The sequence below is a fragment of the Piliocolobus tephrosceles genome, chromosome 1 (assembly GCF_002776525.5).
Source record: "Piliocolobus tephrosceles isolate RC106 chromosome 1, ASM277652v3, whole genome shotgun sequence".
NCBI lineage: Eukaryota > Metazoa > Chordata > Mammalia > Primates > Cercopithecidae > Piliocolobus > Piliocolobus tephrosceles.
The window spans coordinates 61,034,853-61,053,113 of NC_045434.1; the positions used below are offsets into that span (position 1 = coordinate 61,034,853).

Here is an 18,261-nt window from a genome sequence, read left to right on the forward strand (position 1 = left end):
GAAATAGAAGACGAGACGAGCCATTCTGTGCAAAAACAAAAATCACACACATGCAAGAAAATGAAAGAGTAGCAGGAAGTGAACACTAGAAATAAAAACTGCTAGGTGAGTAATGACAGACCAGATGTACTTGCATATGATAAGAGAGGGAAAGCATCTTAATTGAGATAGGGATGACACAGCAAGGCAAATTAGAGAGCACAAGGTGGAGATAATATAGGAGTATGATGCGCATGCAAAGGAACTGGGTCTTACGTATGTGTGTATTGTCAAAATAGCTCCCATGGAATGGGGTAGCCATGGAGTACCACAACACATCGACCTCTGTCTTGAAACATATCAGTGTTGAGATAAAATTCAGTCTCTGGGATCTTAAAAGGCCTGAGAGATCATATATTTCCAGTGGGCAATGGGGGATAGAGGATAGATTGGGAAGAGAAAAGAAGATAAAAATGGTTTAGAGCAATTGCATGTGGACACCTGGGACAGTGTTGTAAAGACAGGACATGACATTTCCACATGTAATTGTGACAACGTTAAGTGTTCATCCTTGGGCTGCAAAAAACTTTAAACATATAAAGGATGGCAATAATATGAAATAAACTGTAAAACCTTTTACTAAGGAGACACAGCGAGATCTCCTGCATCTCAAGTGTCTTTGATTTCATGTTTGGTTCTCTCACATCTCTTCTGTTAAATATTTTCAGTCAATTTCTTTGCTTATCCAGTATCACCTACTGATTGGAACTGTTTTCTTTTCTTTCTTTGTTTTTTGTTTTGTTTTGTTTTGTTTTGTTTTTGAGACAGAGTCTCGCTCTGTTGCCCAGGCTGGAGTGCAGTGGTGCAATATCGGCTCACTGCAAGCTCCGCCTCCCGGGTTCACGCCATTCTCCTGCCTCAGCCTCCCGAGTAGCTAGGACTACAGGTGCCCGCCACCACACCTGGCTAATTTTTTGTATTTTTAGTAGAGACGGGGTTTCACGGTGTTAGCCAGGATGGTCTCAATCTCCTGACCTCGTGATCACCTGCCTCAGCCTCCCAAAGTGCTGGGATTAAAGGCGTGAGCCACCACGCCCTGCCAGAACTGTTTTCAATCAAATACATAGTAGTAGAAATCTTATAATCCTTTCGGCAGACAAGGCATGGAGTAGATTATTCAATAATTTTGAGACAATGTCTTTTATTACCTTTAAGCTTCTGCTCCATAATAACCATCTCCTAACTTTCTGAGTTTTCATGAAACTTATTTTTAAAAGCTTACAAAATCTTTTGGTATTACTGTCAATTGAAGCATGACCAACTTTTACTGATAGTGGGTTTAGTTCAGTTGTACATTTGAAAGTTGTGCAGGATATGGGACAATTCTTGGTTTTGGAAATCTGTCCTGTGCATTGCAGTCACTAAATGCCAAGAAGAGTTTCGCACCCTTAGGATTGAGACAACTGAATGCCCCAAGGGGCCAGAATCATCCCCGTTGAAATCACTGGTAGGTTAAGAGCTTCATCCTAGCTTCGTGAAGCCTTGGGCATTTTATTTATCCTTTCTGTGCCTCGGCTTCTTGGATAATTAGAGTACCTATGACTGACATAGAGGATGAGGACTCGTGAGTAAATGCATGTGAAGTGCGTAGAACCAGGTACCTGGCACACAGTAAGCACTTAATGAACCATTGTTATTGCTATTACTGTATAGTTATAATAATTACTATTGTTATTAACATTATTAGTATACTGTTAATATGCTTTATATGAAAGACTTCTACTGTCATCTCAAATTGTGCTAAACCACTCCTACAGGCGTATAAAATAGCAGCTGGGGATGCCCCTCCCTGTCCCCACCCCTAGCCATGGAACCCACCTGTGAGCTCAGGAGAATTAAGCACTCATGATACTGGGCCCTCCTGGCCTGATTCTCTGGGTACTGGAGCTGAGCCCAGAGGGGCTGTCCACAGTTCACCCTTCTGGAGAGGGACCTTCATAGGGACGTTCCCGGGAAGGGGTATGCAGGCCCTGGAAGGCAGGTGCTAGTCCTCGACCCATGGCAGTCTCATGACCCTGCCATGATGAGAAAGGGGTGGCGTAGTGCAGTTACTCCCTGGGCTGGAGGCGTAGAACTGGCAGGGGAGGGACACCTCAGAGACGGCACAGGCCCTGGTGATGTCTTCCAGCAAAGGCTATAGAGCTAGTAAAGAAGGGGTCCTGGAAAACCTTCTCCCTTTTCCCACATCAGGCCCCTGCAGGTGGCCAGGGAGCCTTTGCAACATCACCACTTCCACTTCCTCACATTTGGAAGTGAATTTGAGTTTTCAAAGTGATTTTCATCCATTTTCTCATTTACCTTTCTTGAAAGTTCCATAAGATGGTGGTTAACATACCCATTTTCCAGACGAGGAAACTGAGACTCAAGAATTTAATGACTTGTCCAAATCTTCATGCAGCTAGCAAGGAGCATGTTGCTAGGGGCAGGAGTTGAGGATGACATGCCACCTTCTCTCAGTGATCTCAGTAACGAGGTGAGGCTTGGGATGAGCAGGGCGCCGTGGTGTGGCCCCAGTTCCCTGGCAGCAGCAGGGTCTGAGGCTTGGCTGCCTGCCTGACCCTGTCGTGCCTCTCTTCAAGAATAAATAAATGATCACACTGTTACACAGCACTGCTCCTTAAAGGGCATTCTGCTAGTTGTATTTTCATTTACATTTATCAGCTACTGCCCCCTTTTTACAAATTCCAACCTGGCTTGATCTGGGTAGGGGGTGGAGCAGGCACCAGCTGGCATCATCTCTTGAGAGGAGGAGCCAGCCTTTGTTGGTGGATGCAGTGACGCCCTGTGGTGCTCTGTGGTCTCACATTCCACCTCCTCCCCAAGCCCTTGCCATTGGCTCTGGCTCAGATGGAGGCTGCAGATAAAGGCTCAGCCCCCCGGAAAGTGACGAGTTCTCCAATATACACCTCCCTACCCCAGCCTCTGATGCAGGCCCTCCCCCAGAGCCTACATCTGGTCACAACTCTCCTGGGTTCACAAAGGACATCATCCTGGGGATGTGACAACATCCAAAATAGAGTTATATTTAAAAAATGACCACCTCTGTACTAGCCCTTAGAAATGGGAACAGGTGTCCGGAATTCAGCTTCAGCCGTGAAAGCCAAGTCAATGCAAGATTAGGAATTAGGAAGCTTGCTTTCTCATCTCTCTTTCTCGCTTTTTCTTGAGCCATCCCTCCCTCGGACAACGTGCAGAAGCCCAGCTGAGCCTGCCAGTCTCCCGGGTGCACCTCTTCTCTTCCACTACCCACCCCACAAAATTTACCAGGCTTCTTGACGCTTGTTTCCCACAGTAAGATTCCAAATTGAGAAGCGCCGGTAAAGCCCTTCACACAGAGTGTCAATACCTGATAACCACTAAACACCTGTCAAGAGAAATAAACCAAAGGGATGGAGGCAGGATGAGAATTGGCGTGGCGTCATACCTCCCAGCAAATTATGCACCTTCTTGTAAAGCAGCAATATAGCACATTGTGTAGTAATCAAGAAAGCCTGGGAATTCATTTTCTTCTCCTGCTGTCCTATCCTTTGTCTGAGTCAAACCAAGGGGAGGTGCCAGGGCCTGAAGCATCTGATACTCCCGTTATACAGAACCTTGGGACAAACCCTGATCTGGGGTCACCTGAACTGAAATGATGATGCTGGTGTTGGCAGCATACCCTTGCTTCCCCAGCTCCTGGGGATAGAGGCTGAAAAGGGCAGGCTGAGGCACAGGGGAGGAAGGGAGCGTATGTTTTGCACCCAGCCTATCCCCCAGCCCCCATTCCCCTTTCCTACCGACCCCACAAGCTGCCAACCCCACAAGCCCACAAGCACCATGAGGGCAGACACAGAGTAGGAGACACACACCACATGTACAAAACATTCATTTTATTTCCTGTATTGAGTTTATACAAACTTGCAAGATACAAACGCAGAACTCACTGGAATTCTTCGGTACCTAAATCTGAAAAGAATGCTGCTGAAAGGAGGAAGCAAACTCTCACCTGTTTCAGTCAGGCCGTCCCCTCCTCCTGGGGAGGGGGCTCATTGGCTAGAAAGATGCTAAGGGGATGCTACAGCTGGTTGCCCCCGACAGAGATTCCATCTAGCTAACCTTCACCTTCTTCTAAGGTCACTTTTATACTAAATAAAGACACTGAGATCATAAATTTCCTTGTATGGTTTATTGTCTAATACTAACAAATCAAATTGGCCCCAATATGTGCATAAATAGATATATATGTGTGTGTGTATATATATATATGTGTGTGTATATAATATTTTTTCTTAGTTTTAAGAGCTGCCAGGTAGAGGGTGCCTAAAGGAGAAAGGAACTGGTTCCCTCTTGCCATAGCCAGCCCTGCCTAAAAACATGCCTCTCCCAAAGGTCGGAGAGCAAGTGTGCCACTTGCGATCTCAGAAAATCTTCAAAGTGACAGTAGCAGTATTTGATTGCAGCCTCTTGGTTATTGATCATGGAGGTAATGTGCTCGTTGAGAAGGCCCTGGATGAATAATCAGAGCGTCCCCAGGTGGGTCACTTAGCCCTGGCTCCCCACCTGCGCTCTGTTCATTCAGAGCGGGATGTTCTAGGCTGGTGGCAGGGTGTCAGTAAACGCCCCAGCTGGGAGGCCAGGCTTCAGACGCTGGCCAGGAGCTCGGCTCTAGATTCCCAAGCCCTTGATTTCAGATCTAGACAAAGACTTCCATCCTGCCCAAATCCTTGCAAGGCCAGAGACCCTTTGCCCAATTTGATGGTTGACAAAGGCTGAGCCGTTTGGAAGGCTGAGCTGGCTTCGTTCGGTGCCCCCGTGGCAGCCTGCTGGGGTAAAGTCCTGGGGGTTTCTTGGGTGAGGTTGAGATGTCACCTTGTCTGAAGGACCCTCCTCGGCTCAGAGGCTGATTTCGCAGTCTGGATGCCAGACTGAGGTACCATGCCTTTGGTACAGCCCCCAGAGAGAAAGGTTGCAGAGGGGGGATGTCATAGATGTGACCCAGACCAGAGAGGGATCGAGTGAAAAGGAGTGTGACAAGCCCAAGGAACTTGTACGTGTCTGTGCTAAAGGGCCAGGGATGGCCCAGAGGATCCCAAGCCGCCTCCTCTGGGCTTCACACCATCTCGTAGACCAACATCCTTAGTGCTGTTTGGCATAGGCTGCCATTACACTGTCTGCTCTTTCCAGCAGGCTGATGAAGAGGGGTAGTCTAGCAGCCCATTTGGGGTGCAAGCCTGCATGGGTCTCCTTTGTGCATACAACTGCAAACAGTTCCTTCCAGAGGATTCACGCCTGACAACTGCAGAGGGCCATCAGGAGTGGACAGTGTAATAAAATCCTTAGGCCAGGACTTCCGAGGGAATGCCCTGCCCCTGGCAAGATGCTCTCTGGGTGAGCTCTGGGGACCAGCCCTTTCCTGACTGGGGAATAGGATGGAAGGAAGCCACTGTGGCAGAGGGAAGGGCACAGGGCTGGGACCTAAAGGCAGTTACCCCATCTCCTCACCTCATGTGCCAATTCCATTCAGACATTGCACATTTTGAAAATAGATTTGCTTTTTTTAAACAAAAGCATAAAATAGATCTGTCTTAAAATAAGTCTTTCCTCTCCTCTTCTTTGGATCAAAAAGGCAAGGGGTATGGCCTTGATATGCTAGGAATGATATGGAAAATAAGGGAGAGAAAAACGGGCCTGGGCAGGAACTGTAGGAAAAGATCAGACATCCAAACAAATATATTATATATATAGATCTATAATATGTATAATCTCCATAAAACATATATTAAGGCATGTAAAGCAACATAAAGAGCCAGCTTTATGAAATAAGAGGTGGGAGAGAGGTGGCAGAGGTGCACACATTATTTCTTGGTATTTTACATGTATTTCTAAAAAATATTACTTAAAAAAAAAAAAAAAAAGAGACAGACAAAGCGGCAGGAGTGGAAGGCCCTGAAAAATCTGTTTCCTGTGGAGGGAGAAAGGCGTGGGGGAAAGAGGGAGAGAAGATGACCTGGGAGCCAATCCCACCTGCCAGTCTGCAGGGGAGAAAGGGCAGGTTTGGGGTGCTTGAACTGTGAAGATGGGAAATATAGCCAAGGGTCACGTTTAAAAAACCTGCTAGAAGTGAAGATTGGTGGAATCCTCCCAGGCTGTAATCCCTCAGAAACATGAGAATATCCTAAGCACCTAGAACAGTGCCTGGTACATAAAAGGTGCTCGATAAATATTTGTTGAGTAAATTTTCATCTTTACTTGCATATGAACCAGTAACTGTCCCAGCCATGAAGGAGTGGAGAGGAGTTAGTAGGCGTTCTTGGGACCGCTGGAGGTCAGGCTGAAGCCTCTGGGTGGCAACTCTAGCAGAGTGAAGGCCTAGGGGCCACGGTGTCTGCAGCTTCCCTCCTTCCTCCTCTCTGGCTACATTCATCTCCAGGTGGGTGGAGCTGAGGAAGAATGCGCTTTGCTTTTCTGTCTCTTCCCCACTGCCCTCCCTGGGCAGGTGGATTGTGAGAGCGCCTAGCCTCAGCCAGTCCTCATCTGGGATGCCTGGGATGGGGGATGGTCCTGAAATCCTGGGAGGCCTCCCAGATTAAGGCCTCATCCCTCCTTCTCAAAGCATATTCTCAGCTGGATCACTGCACATTCCAGGGGGAACAGGGCAAGAAATATCTCAGAACTGGGTAGGTAAGGCCCCAAGGCTGACCACACCCTACATAAGACAAGTCCTTCTCTCTGCCCCTTACCCCAGGACCGGGAGGCAGACACCAGGCACAGAACTACCAACAGCCATCTCCCAGGTAGTCGCTACTCAACCCCCTTCACTCAGATCCCCACACCAAGCATCTCCACTGAGGCTACCTGTGCTCCACTGGTGGGTCCTCCTGGGGATGAGGTGGGAGGAGCAGAGGAGACAGTCTGGCACTGCACTGGGCACTAACCTAAGGCTCCACCTGGGGAAACCAATCCGATACCCCTTTTCCATCTCCTTCCTTCCTGCTTGACTTGCCAATATGTCCTGCTGCTTCCCCCTCCTCCCACTCTGAGGATCTCTCTCTCTCTCTCTTTCTCTCTCTCTTTCTGTCTCTCTCTCTCTGCTACCCTTCCCAACCTGCCCTCAGACACTGCACAGACCTGCTGTTCTCTAGCCACAACCAGCACTGTTCCCTCTGGGAGCCAATAGCCTCTCCCCATCTCTCATCACCTTGTCTTTGGCTCAAGCAGGGTGGTCAGTCTCCATTGGACCCCAGCGAGCACCCATAAGCAAAGCACTGGGTTTGTCAAAGCCCTGGGTCCAGCTGAGGCAGCCGGGTGGAGCTGATGAGGATAGGGATGATGACAAGTGCTGTCCTCGGTGTCAGGCTGGCTCCAAGAGGCAGTGTCCATCTCCTCTTCACCTCTAGTCCTTACATAAGATAGCCACAGGTGTGTTCTCCACCACGGCATGTCCCCCATCAGGGATTGTTCCACTGGAGTCACCACAACCCCAGCCAGGGCAAGGCCGAGGCTCCCTGTGACTTGGGCATTAACGAGGATGGTGCTCCCCACTGCCATCTCAGGCCCTGGCCCAGGACCACGGTGTGAGTAGTGAGAGCTCCAGGGTTAGGCATAGTGGGTGTGTGGACACTGAGGTATCCACGCTCCTCTCGGCAGCAGCCCGTGGCCCCAGCCTGGCTCCCTGCGGCATTCCCATGGGAGTGCAGGGGCAGGGGGCCAGGGTGGGGAGCCAGGACCTCAGGTGGGCAGAGGACGGCTTCAGAATGTGACTCTGTGGAGCTTCACAGCATTGGCCTCAGCCAGGGCTTGCACTGGAGAAAAGAGAAATGGGGTGAGAAGAGGGTTGCACAGAGGAGCAAGGACTCCAGCCAACCTTCCCAGGAGAAAGAAGCCTCATCCTGCAAAAACCTGGCAGAAACCCACTCCGGTCCTTCAACCCTGACAGGGGAACAAAGGAAAGGAAGTCAGTGTTCTTTTCTACTTGACTGAGAGTGAGTGGCTGTGGGCTGGGGCAAGGGAAGGGTTCACAGCCTTTGGCTGTAGTTGTCAATGTTATTTTAAATTACAGTAAGATCTGGGAGTTGAGAAACAGCTTCTGAGGGCTTCTGAAGGTTCTGCATCTGTGTATCTCAACAGATGGAAAGCTTGTCAGCAGACAGGAGGCACAGGGGTGGGGTGTCAGGGGAGAGCCTTCCCTGAGAGAAGACAGGTAAGGTCTCGGCTCCATTCCCTGCCTGCTTCTGGAGAAGCAAAGGCCATTGGCATCACAACATCCAAGAAGCGGCCCTGCCAGTCGGTTCCAGCCCAGCACTGCGTGGGGAAGCTGGATGGATGGATGGATGGATGGATGGATGGATGGATGGATAGTGGGGAGGAGCGGTACAGGGCACTGGGGTAGGGGAGAAGCAAAATGCCAAAATGAGAGGACACAGATGGCTCAATGGGGGTGAAGGAAGGGGCCCCAGTCCCCAGGTGGATGAAATACAGTAGAAAAGTGCTTACGTCAGAGCTCAGACCCGCATGGTATGGCTGCTGTCGGCGCCCCGTGGGGATTCAGACGACAGGGGGTTGGCTGGAGGAGTCGGGGAAGCAGGGGAGGTGGGAGGGCTTGGGGTGGCACATTGCACTGGAAACAGAAATGAACAGGGAGGTGAATGGGGGTGGGTGGGGAAGGAGGGTGGGCATCCAGAGCAAGCGAGGCCCTCCCCAGGCAGGGAGCGAGGCAGGGAGGCAAGCAGAGAGAGAGCACTGAGCTTGGAGCTTGCTCAAGCTAGGCCAAGCTGTCCTCGTTCCCAGGGCATCGTGGAGGAGAGTGTGAGGCCCCAGAGGAGACCTCGCCGAATCTAGGCTCTGCTGAGAACCAGTGTGACTGTGGGTAAGGCCAGGCCCTCTCTGGGCCAAGGGCTCCCCTCCCATCCACACAATGGGGAGATTCCCACACCTCTCTGCGACTGTGCAGACGGAACCAGGGAGTGGTACTTTATATACCGCAGCGTCACTAATGATAATGATTAATAGTGCAGTAAAATCACACCAATCCAAACCATCTGGCCCCATTTAATGAACAGAAGTGAAGTGACCACCATGTTAATCAGTGCCATCAAAACAGAGATTTCTGATCAACTTAAAGCGAGTTCTGTTAACTTGGCACAGTCAAGGGCTCAGAAACATGTTCCCTGCTAACACTTGAGACCTCCTTTCATCAGTCCAGTAAAGTCAAACTTCAGTCCACCCCTAAGCAAATCGAGACAAGCCTGAAATGACGTTTGAATTATTGAGATTTTACTCTATTATCATTATTATTCCATGTTAAGAATAGTAAAGTGGAAGGACAATGAGAAGGGAAGACTTACTACTGGGGACAAGCTCTATGCAGCCTCCAGACCCTCATGCATCCTCACTGTAGCTGCGAGGCAGGAGGACGGCAGAGGCAACATCCTCGCTCAGGCTCAGAAAGGAACCAGACCTCAGCCAGGGTCACACTGCATTTCCACCGAGAGAACGGTCCCAACATCGAACTTCCCAGTCCCTCGTCCCCACCCTACCCTGAACCTCATCACCTTCCCTGCCGCCTGTGCAAGAGAAAGAGCCAAGGTGGCTACTCTCGTTACATATCTAATACACCTACATGTGCATAGAACACATGTAGCTCTCGCATGGATGTGAAGTTGTCTGCCTATACACAATACAAAGTTTGTGCATGGATCTGGCAACACCATGTCATTACACTCATTGCACACAGCTCACAATAAGCGTATTTGTGTACTTCCAAGCCTGCACCCTTCCATGTGGCCCAACACTTATAACTTCACGTGCAAATACACTCACAAACACTTTCAAACACACATTCGTGTGCATAGCCACATCACTGACCCAACGCTTAGTCATCTAGCAGTCTCAACTTCTAAAACAGCCAAGAAACCAAAAACACAGCAAAAGATATCTCCAGGAAGCCAACATAGAGGTTACAGCCTACAGGAAATGCAGTGAGGCTCTCAGAATTTACTCATAGGGACCCCTTAGAGTCCAGTTACTCTTATTGACACAAAATTCTAATAGGTGTTGACTCGCTGGGTTTCTAGCCCAGGGGAGATTAGAAACAGGAAAATTCGAAAGAGACAGAGGAATTGGGAGGCCCACTGACATCTATAAGAAAGCACGACTGAGGAGAGAAAATGTTTTGTAAAAAGCAGACATAACAGCTTTAAAAGAGTGATAGTTTGGGAACATTTAGCATAGCTACAAACAGATCTATGTCCATTGTGGCCCTAAGGACATTCCTTTAACAGAGGTCGGCAAAATAAAGATATTTATAATGTAATACAGGAGCAAGAAAAGGTCATATGTAAACAGAACTTTGTTAAGAAGGCAGAAAAATACTAAATATATATTAGAAATATATCCATCAACATAGTTAAAATTTGCATGTGCTGCAGATGTGAATCACACATATGTGATATTATAAAGTGTGCAAAGTACCACATGCGTGCAGAAATGATCAGTCACACATACTCACATTCATGACACTGTACTTTCTCCCAGCCTGTGCACACAGACATAAGTTCACAATACTGCAATATATACACTGTACACAACATATACACAAATATGCTTTATCATTTCCCATACTGCAGAAAAGCCAATCACACATAAATACAAGCATTCATAAACATCACCTCCACCAATGTATTGTACACTCACATACATGTACATTTATGCTCCAACAGCTTACCATATACCACCTGGACTCATAATGGGTCCCCACACAACGTCCTCAGACATTTTACACAGATACACACATTGCTACATTTGTACTCAAACCTTTCCTCCATTCTCACACTGCACACTTGAACACACACAAATAAATGCATGTATCTACAAACATTACCAGATCCAGACACCGCACATGACATCCACGCCACACGTACAAACTCAAAAATGCCATAACTTCCCACATATTACATACCTGAGTCTGCATGCACCAGGTGGATTTGTAAGCATAACAGCATTCCTCACTGATTATTCTGTCCACGCCACACACCACACACGGGCACTGAACTCTACTCGCTGTACCCGATGCACATAATGCTCATGACCTGTGCCCAGCACTGCCACACACACAGTGTCCTGGGTGTGAACCTGTGCCCGCATAGTGCATGCCCAGGACCAGCCTTGCTGTGCCTGGCAGAGCTGTAGCTCTGGGGAGCTGGGCCACAGGCCAGGGGTGGTGGGAACAGTGGGCTAAGTCTGAGGTCTGGCCCTGCCACAGCCATTTTTTAAATAGTTGGGGTTTTGGCAAAAGCAAGGTGACCGTTTGGTTTCAGCACACAGACCCTGACATGTAAGCCCGTGTGTATCAAGATGGAAATCGGATAGGCCGGGTGGGTTTTGTTTTCATGGAACCTTTGGCTGAGGAACTGTAGTAGAGAGAGCCAGGGGCTGGGGCTGGGGCAGAGCAAAGTTTTTAAACCGGCCTGTCTCTCTAACCCCTTGAAACAGGAAGTTGCCTTTTGCCCAGAGCATGTGGAATCTGATCTTTGGAAGGTTCAAGTTCATTTTGGAGCTAAACTACAGGGAGGTTCAACAGAGGCCTGCTTCCTTGTGGCCAAACTGGTTTTGCTGGCTTTTGGCTGCAGGATGGGGCTCTCTGAAGCTATCCCTTCTCTTCCCCTCGACTCCAGCCTAAAGACAGCCTCTTCCTGAAATACCTCCAAGGGTCTCCCTGGACACCCATTCTAAAGTCCATTACACCCTAACTGGCAGAAGGTTCTTCATTAAGGCTTACTTAAATCCTCTTTGCCGTAGCTAAAATCTTCTGGTTTCTGAAAATATCCATATTTAAAATAATTAGCAAAATGACAAATGGTTCTATTTCTACTTCGTCTATTGCTATTTCAACTACTACTACCAGCATCACAGCGCTACTGCTACTGTCACCACTACTACGGCTTGCGAGCATGTATTGAGCACTTACTGAATGCCAGGCACTGTGCTAGGTGTTTGGCATACATTGTTTCCAATCCTCATACCACCAGAACTGGGGGCAGAAACTTTGATTTGAATTTCACAGATGAGGAAATGGAACCTCAGAGCACCAGAATTTGAATCGTCCTTAATCACCAACATGAAACGCCATCCCTTCCACTATGTTCCGAGCCACGGTTCTAACCTGCTTATGGCTCTTGCCTGGGCTACTGGAATTGCGGCCTGCACACCTGCTCTCGCCCCTCTGCCAATGTCATCTCCAATCATGGCTCCCCCTTCTGAGTCATTCCTCTTAACTGGCCTTCAAAGTTCTCACTGTCACTCTACCTCTCTACCCTAAACACCTTTATCTTGATGAAGGGAACAGTCTCCCAGCCTCCTTGACTTACCCACCGTCTCTCCTCTCCCTTTAACCCTCCCATTCATACAGAATCTCTTTCATTCTTAAAAGCTCAACTACATTTTCATCTATTCTGGGATGATATCTCAGACTGAGCAGAAGCTGACCCTGTTGATCTCAGCCCTATCAGCATCTAGTCAGGACCTGGTAGCCTTTGTATCAGTGTGAAGTCAGTTCCTCATAGTCATCTTTTCTTAGCAGAAAAGTGAGTTTGGATCAGTAGCCAAGGTGGTAATTGTATCGCTCTCAACTCTTTGGTTGCCTGCACCATCTTTTCTAGGATTCTTCCTATTTGCATGCAGCAAAAGCAGGAAATGAAAGGATACTCTGGAATACCTGGCCCTCTCCCTGCAACTGAGAAATATTTTTATCTTTCTCAGTCAAACTCAGTTATCATCTTTTCTCTGTGCCTTTCCCTGGCCTGCCTGGGCAGAATGGCTCCCCATGCTCTGCATGGCCTCTGGCCATTACTCCCTAAGGTGGCTGTAAGGATCATTCCGGCTCTGAGCTCCTGGATGCAGCAACTCTGGCCCCTTTGCACCTCCCTGAGCCTAGCACAGTACCTGGTGCTCAATAGATGCTCGTCTCAACCTTGAGGAGCAGCTCCTCAGCCTTATATCTCTTTGCTACTGCCCCCCGGTAGCAGTGCTGCGCTTCCTCCCCTAAAACTGGTCAGCTGGTTTCCCTGGCAGGGTGGAGCGAGGCCCAGCCCCTCTCACCAGACAGCATGCGGCCCCTGCGGGAGGCCTCGGTCGCCAGGGCGCAGGAGATTTCAATCCGCTTCTCCTGCTCCTGCAGCTGGCTCTCTGAGTCCTGGGGCACGTCCACAGAGTCCCCCTCGCCGATGGGCACCACGTTCTGCATACTGAAGAGGCACAGACACACAGATATGGAGGGAGGGACAGGATGGTCCAAGTGGCTTCGGGGGGCCTGCGGACTGAGGTTGGCAGGGAGGGCCAGGGCCCCATGAATGTGCAGTCTCTGGTTCCCAGCAAGGCTGTCCCTAGGAGTGAGTGGGACCCTGGCAAAACACAGGTTGAGACCCCTACCCTCAATGTTCTCAAATGAATTAAAAGGTTCAAGTGAGCATTTAGGGCAGCCTTGAAGGGGAAAAGAAGTCACCAGAGGGCGAGCCTTCAGTTTTGTCTTGATGGTGTGATGTGCACGAGCCTGGCGGGTCTTACTAGCACCTGACAGCAGCATCCTTGCCTCTGCCGGTAGCTGGGCTCTGTCTGCTGCCTGGAGCCACCACCTTGATGTGCTCTCCCCTGGGGAGGCTCTGTGCCCCCAACAACTTCTAGTGGCCCAGGTGTCCTAGGTGCCAGGGTGGGCAGAGGAAGTAGAGGCTCACCCAGGCCAGTTACCTGGATTTGGCAATGAGTGTCTTGATCCTCTCCACCTTCTTCTGCTTCTCCTTCAACTCCTCAGGGCTCAGAGGAGTGTCAGGCTCCAGGTCAATGTACCGTTCGGGGATGAGGACTTTGTCTGGAGTGGAGAGCTATGGAGGGGCTGGGGTCACCACCTCTGTCCCTTCTCAGAGTCTCCCACTACAGCCCTTCCTGGCTCCACTCACCTCCTTATTGATGTCTACATCATAATGCAGGGGCTCTAGCTCCATTTTGCGAAGCCGGGCAATTTCCTCCCGGGGTGTCTCGTAGGCCTGCCCACCAGGCTCCTCTGCCCGCAGGGCTGCCTCCAGGTTGGAGATGTCCACCTCGTGGATGCTGCGGTGGCGGCGCACCTAGGGGACAGCAGCGTCATGATCGCATCACGGCTACCCATGCCTCCAGGCAGCCCTAGCCATGCCCTGTCTTCACTTTCCCTTCCCAGCTCGCCTGATCTAGCTGCCACCCCACTGCTCCCACCGCACCCCACTGCAGAACTATCCTCTTTCCTTTCTACTGACCCAAAGCCTGCCCACCTGCCAGGCCCCAGAGGCAACATCTCGTCAACATCTCTTGTCAGTTCTTGCTGTTCCCCATCCTGCTGTACTCTGTGTTCACATTCTTTGCTATATATTTTGGGCAGTTGAGTTAGTGTGACTTGTATTGATTTCTTCTTTTGATTTTTTAAGAAACAGGGTCTTGCTGTCGCTCCAGCTGGAGTACAGCCACAGAATCATAGCTTGCTGCAATCTCAAACTCCTGGCCTTGAGTCCTCCCATCCCAACCTCCTCCCAAGTAGCTGGGAATATAGGTGCATCCACCATGCCCAGCTACTTGTTAAACATGTTTTTATAGAGACAGGATCTTACTTTGTTGTCAGGCTGGTCTCAGACTCCTGGCCTCAAACGATCTTCCCACCTTGGTCTCCCAAAGTGCTAGGATTACTTGCATGAGGAGCCAACCACACCCAGCTAACTTCTAATGATTTCATACTATAGAAGTCCTAATCCATCAACTAGAATGTAAGCTGTTGAGGACAGGACTTATAAGTCATAATTTTTCCATATTTCTAAAATTTAATAGAAAGAAAAGTTAAGTGATGTCTTGGGCTACATCCAGCTCTGAACTTAATATAGCTGTGTAGCCCAGGAATCCTTTAATTTCTCCTCACTTTGTTTCCCCATCTGCAAAATAGGATAATAATTCCTAACCCAATGTTGCTAAAAGGATTAAATGAAATAACATGAAAGGGATTTGTGGATTATATTGTGCCATGTGATGGTGAGCTATTATGATTATCTTCATCGCAGCCAGCCCAATGCTAGGCACAGAGGAGATGCTCCAGAAACGTGCGTAAGTGACAGCTATTTCTGTGTGGTGAATTCTGTACTATTCTCTATTAAGTGAATTTTGTATAATTCATTTCAACAAAAATAATTAAGGCTTTCCTTTTTGTGAGTTATTTTCTTTAAACCAGAAAAAGTCAACACTTGAAGGACTCTTCCGCCGGTGGGAGAGAGGACTCTCTGGCTCTCCCAGGTGCCCAGCTTGGGTTCTTTCCCCTCTCCTTCCTCTCAAACCCCCCAGGCCCCGGCTGGCCATGCCCTGGGAGTAGGAAGTGTTGGCAGATGCCAGGCTCATGCCTGTGGGTAGCTGGGAAGGCATTACCACTTTGTAGGCTGGCCGGGGACTGGGGTCGGGGGCCGGGCTGGCCGGGAGCTGCAGGCTTCTCCGCTTCTCCTTCATGGAGCCACTCTGGTGCCTCCGCATTCGGTCAATCTGCTCCTCCACGCTCATCTTGACCTTCCCCTCGCCAGGGAACACAGCACTCTTGGGGCGTTCCTGCTGCCATGGGAAAACAGGGCTCTGACAAGTGCCTTATCCTCCACCCAGATTTTCCATCCTGAACCCTTAACATTTACCTTCTACGGGAAGTCTGCCTGTAGTGGGCTGAAGAGTGGTCCCCAAAAGATATGTCCAAGAACTGACCCCAGGTACCTGAGAGTGTAACCTTATTCAGAAATATGAGATCATCCTGAATTAGAGTGGGCCCTAAATCCAATGGTGTGTCCTCATAAGAGACAGAAAAGAAGATGACATGCAGAGTAGAGGTGACATGAAGAGGGAGGCAGAGATCAGAGTGGCTCATTTACTCAGAAAGGAATGCCAAGGATTGCCAGCAATACCCAGAAGTTAGGAGAGAAGCCTAGGACAGGTTCTCCCTCACGGCCTTCAAAAGGAGCCAAACCTGCCACCACCTGGATTTTGGGCTTGTGGCCTCCACATCCATAAGAACATACACTTCTACTGTTTTAGGTCACCCTGTGTGTGGTGATATTTCACAGCAGTCCAAGGAAACTAACACAGATTTTGGTACTGGGAAAGGGGTGCTGCTATAACACATAGCTAAAAATGTGGTAGAGACTTTGTAATTGGCTAACAGGTAAAGGTTGGGAGAATTTCAAGGTATATAATAGAAAAAGTCTAGTGGATTTCCTTGAAGAGATGACTGGCAGAAATAAGAACTTTAAGGATGATTCTGGTGAGGGCTCAGAGGAAGTGAACAGCATAGAAAAGAAAGCTTCTATTGCCCTAGAGAATACAGTTATGCCTCGGTATCCCAGGGGACTGGTCTGAGGATCCTGATGGATAGCAAAAGTCGTGAACGCTCACATCTCTGCTATAAAATGGCATAGATGTGCATATAACCTACACATATCCTCCAGTATACTTTAAATCACCTTTAGATTACTTACAATACCTAATACAATGCAAATGCTATGTAACTAGTTGTTATCTTGTATTGTTGGTTTTTTTACTTTTTCTTTCTTTCTTTCTTTTTTTTCTGAGATGGGGTCTTGCTCTGTCACCCTGGCTGGAGTGCAGTGGTGCAATCATAGCTCACCACAACCTTGAACTCCTGGGTTCAAGCAATCTTCCTGCATCAGCCTTCCAAGTAGCTGGGACTACAGACACACACCACTGCACCTGACTAATTTTTAAATTATTATTTGTAGAGATGAGGTCTTGCTTTGTTGCCCAAGCTGTTTTCAAACCCTTAGCTTCAAGCAATCCTCTTGTCCCAAAGTGCTGGGATTATTGGCATGAGCCACCACACCTGGCCTATATTGCTTTTTATTATTTTATTTTTACTGTTTTATTGTTTTTTTATTATTTTTCTCCTCTAAATATTTTTGATCTGTGGTGGCTGAATCCACAGATGTGGAACCCAGAGATATGGAGGGCCCATCATATATATATCATGAATGGAATGTTGGTAGAAATATGAATGTTAAAGATGCTTCTGGTAAGGTCTCAGAAGGAAATAAAAACGTATTATTAGAAATGAAAGAAAAGCCATCTTTATTATAAAGTGGCAGAAATGTGAATGTATTGTTTTCTACTGCTGAGTGGAAACAGAACTTGAAGGCTGTAATGAACTTAGATATTTAGCTGAGGAGATTTCCAAACAAAGTGTCGAAGGTGTGGCTTGGTTTCTCTTTGTACTTATAGGAAAATTATAGAGAAGATAAATTGAGAAAATAACTGTTAAGCCAAGAGAAACCAGCACTTTTTTATTTGGGAGGTTCTCAGCCTACCTAGTTCACAAAGGATGCTGAAGTTAGGAAACTCATTGTAGGAACAGTGTGCCCTAGAGAGAGGGTCAAGGATGTGGCTGGACAACATTTTGCTAAAGAGATTAGGTATGTCTCATGAACCCAGTCGATCATCCCAGAAGAAGCCAGAAATAGAGATGGAGTTATCTAGAATGGATACCCTTGAAATACAAAGGGGGCCTACAAAGTTTTTGAGACTGTTATATATGCAGAAACACTGCTAGCTTGTACAGAAAGGGACAGAGATAAGATGAAATGAAAATAGCTGTGAGACTTCTGGGATTCTACAGGCAGGAAATAGGCTAATAGAGGTAGTTAGCTACACACACATGCTAACCTTCAAGGAAAAGCAAGAATGACTCAGAACAAAGCCATGGATGCAGAGGCAGGGTCCAAAGAGGCAGGGTTCAAAGAAGCAGGTCTAGAGGCAGGGGCTGATGGAGCCTCCGTGGACCCAGAGGGCATGGAAGTGAGTCACAGAGGATTATTCTCAGGCCTTGAAAACTAATAGAATTTTCCCTGCTGGATTTGAAACTTGCTTGGAATCGTGACCCCTTTGTTCCTTCCAATTTCTCCTTGTTGGGACAGCAATGACTTACTTTCTAAAAATTTTATTTTTTTAAATTTATTTTTAAACTAGAGACAGGGTCTCACTATGTTGCCCAGGCTGGTCTCAAACTTCTGGGCTCAAGTAATCCTACTGCCTCAGCCTCCGAAAGTGCTGGGATTATAGGCGTAAGTCACCACACCTGGCCAGGAATGACTTACTTATGCCTCTCCTCCAGCACTGTATTTTGAAAGCAGATTAATTTGTTTTCCCTTCCTTCCTTCCTTCCTTCCTTCCTTCCTTCCTTCCTTCCTTCCT

The 18,261-nt window shown here is 48.2% G+C and overlaps 1 protein-coding gene across 1 annotated transcript in view; it reads right to left on the minus strand.

Annotated features, from left to right (window-relative positions):
* Positions 1–3,893: 3,893 nt before the first annotated feature.
* PLEKHA6 (pleckstrin homology domain containing A6) overlaps positions 3,894–18,261 on the minus strand; it is a 158,168-nt gene continuing 143,800 nt past the window's right edge. Inside the window, exons 22-27 of the mRNA XM_023186989.1 lie at positions 15,448–15,624; positions 13,968–14,135; positions 13,759–13,892; positions 13,114–13,259; positions 8,512–8,635; positions 3,894–7,820 (exon numbers count right to left, since the gene is read on the minus strand). Of these exons, the coding sequence (XP_023042757.1) occupies positions 8,520–8,635; positions 13,114–13,259; positions 13,759–13,892; positions 13,968–14,135; positions 15,448–15,624 (741 nt within the window). The 3' untranslated portion in view covers positions 3,894–7,820; positions 8,512–8,519. The remainder of the gene's footprint in view (positions 7,821–8,511; positions 8,636–13,113; positions 13,260–13,758; positions 13,893–13,967; positions 14,136–15,447; positions 15,625–18,261) is intronic.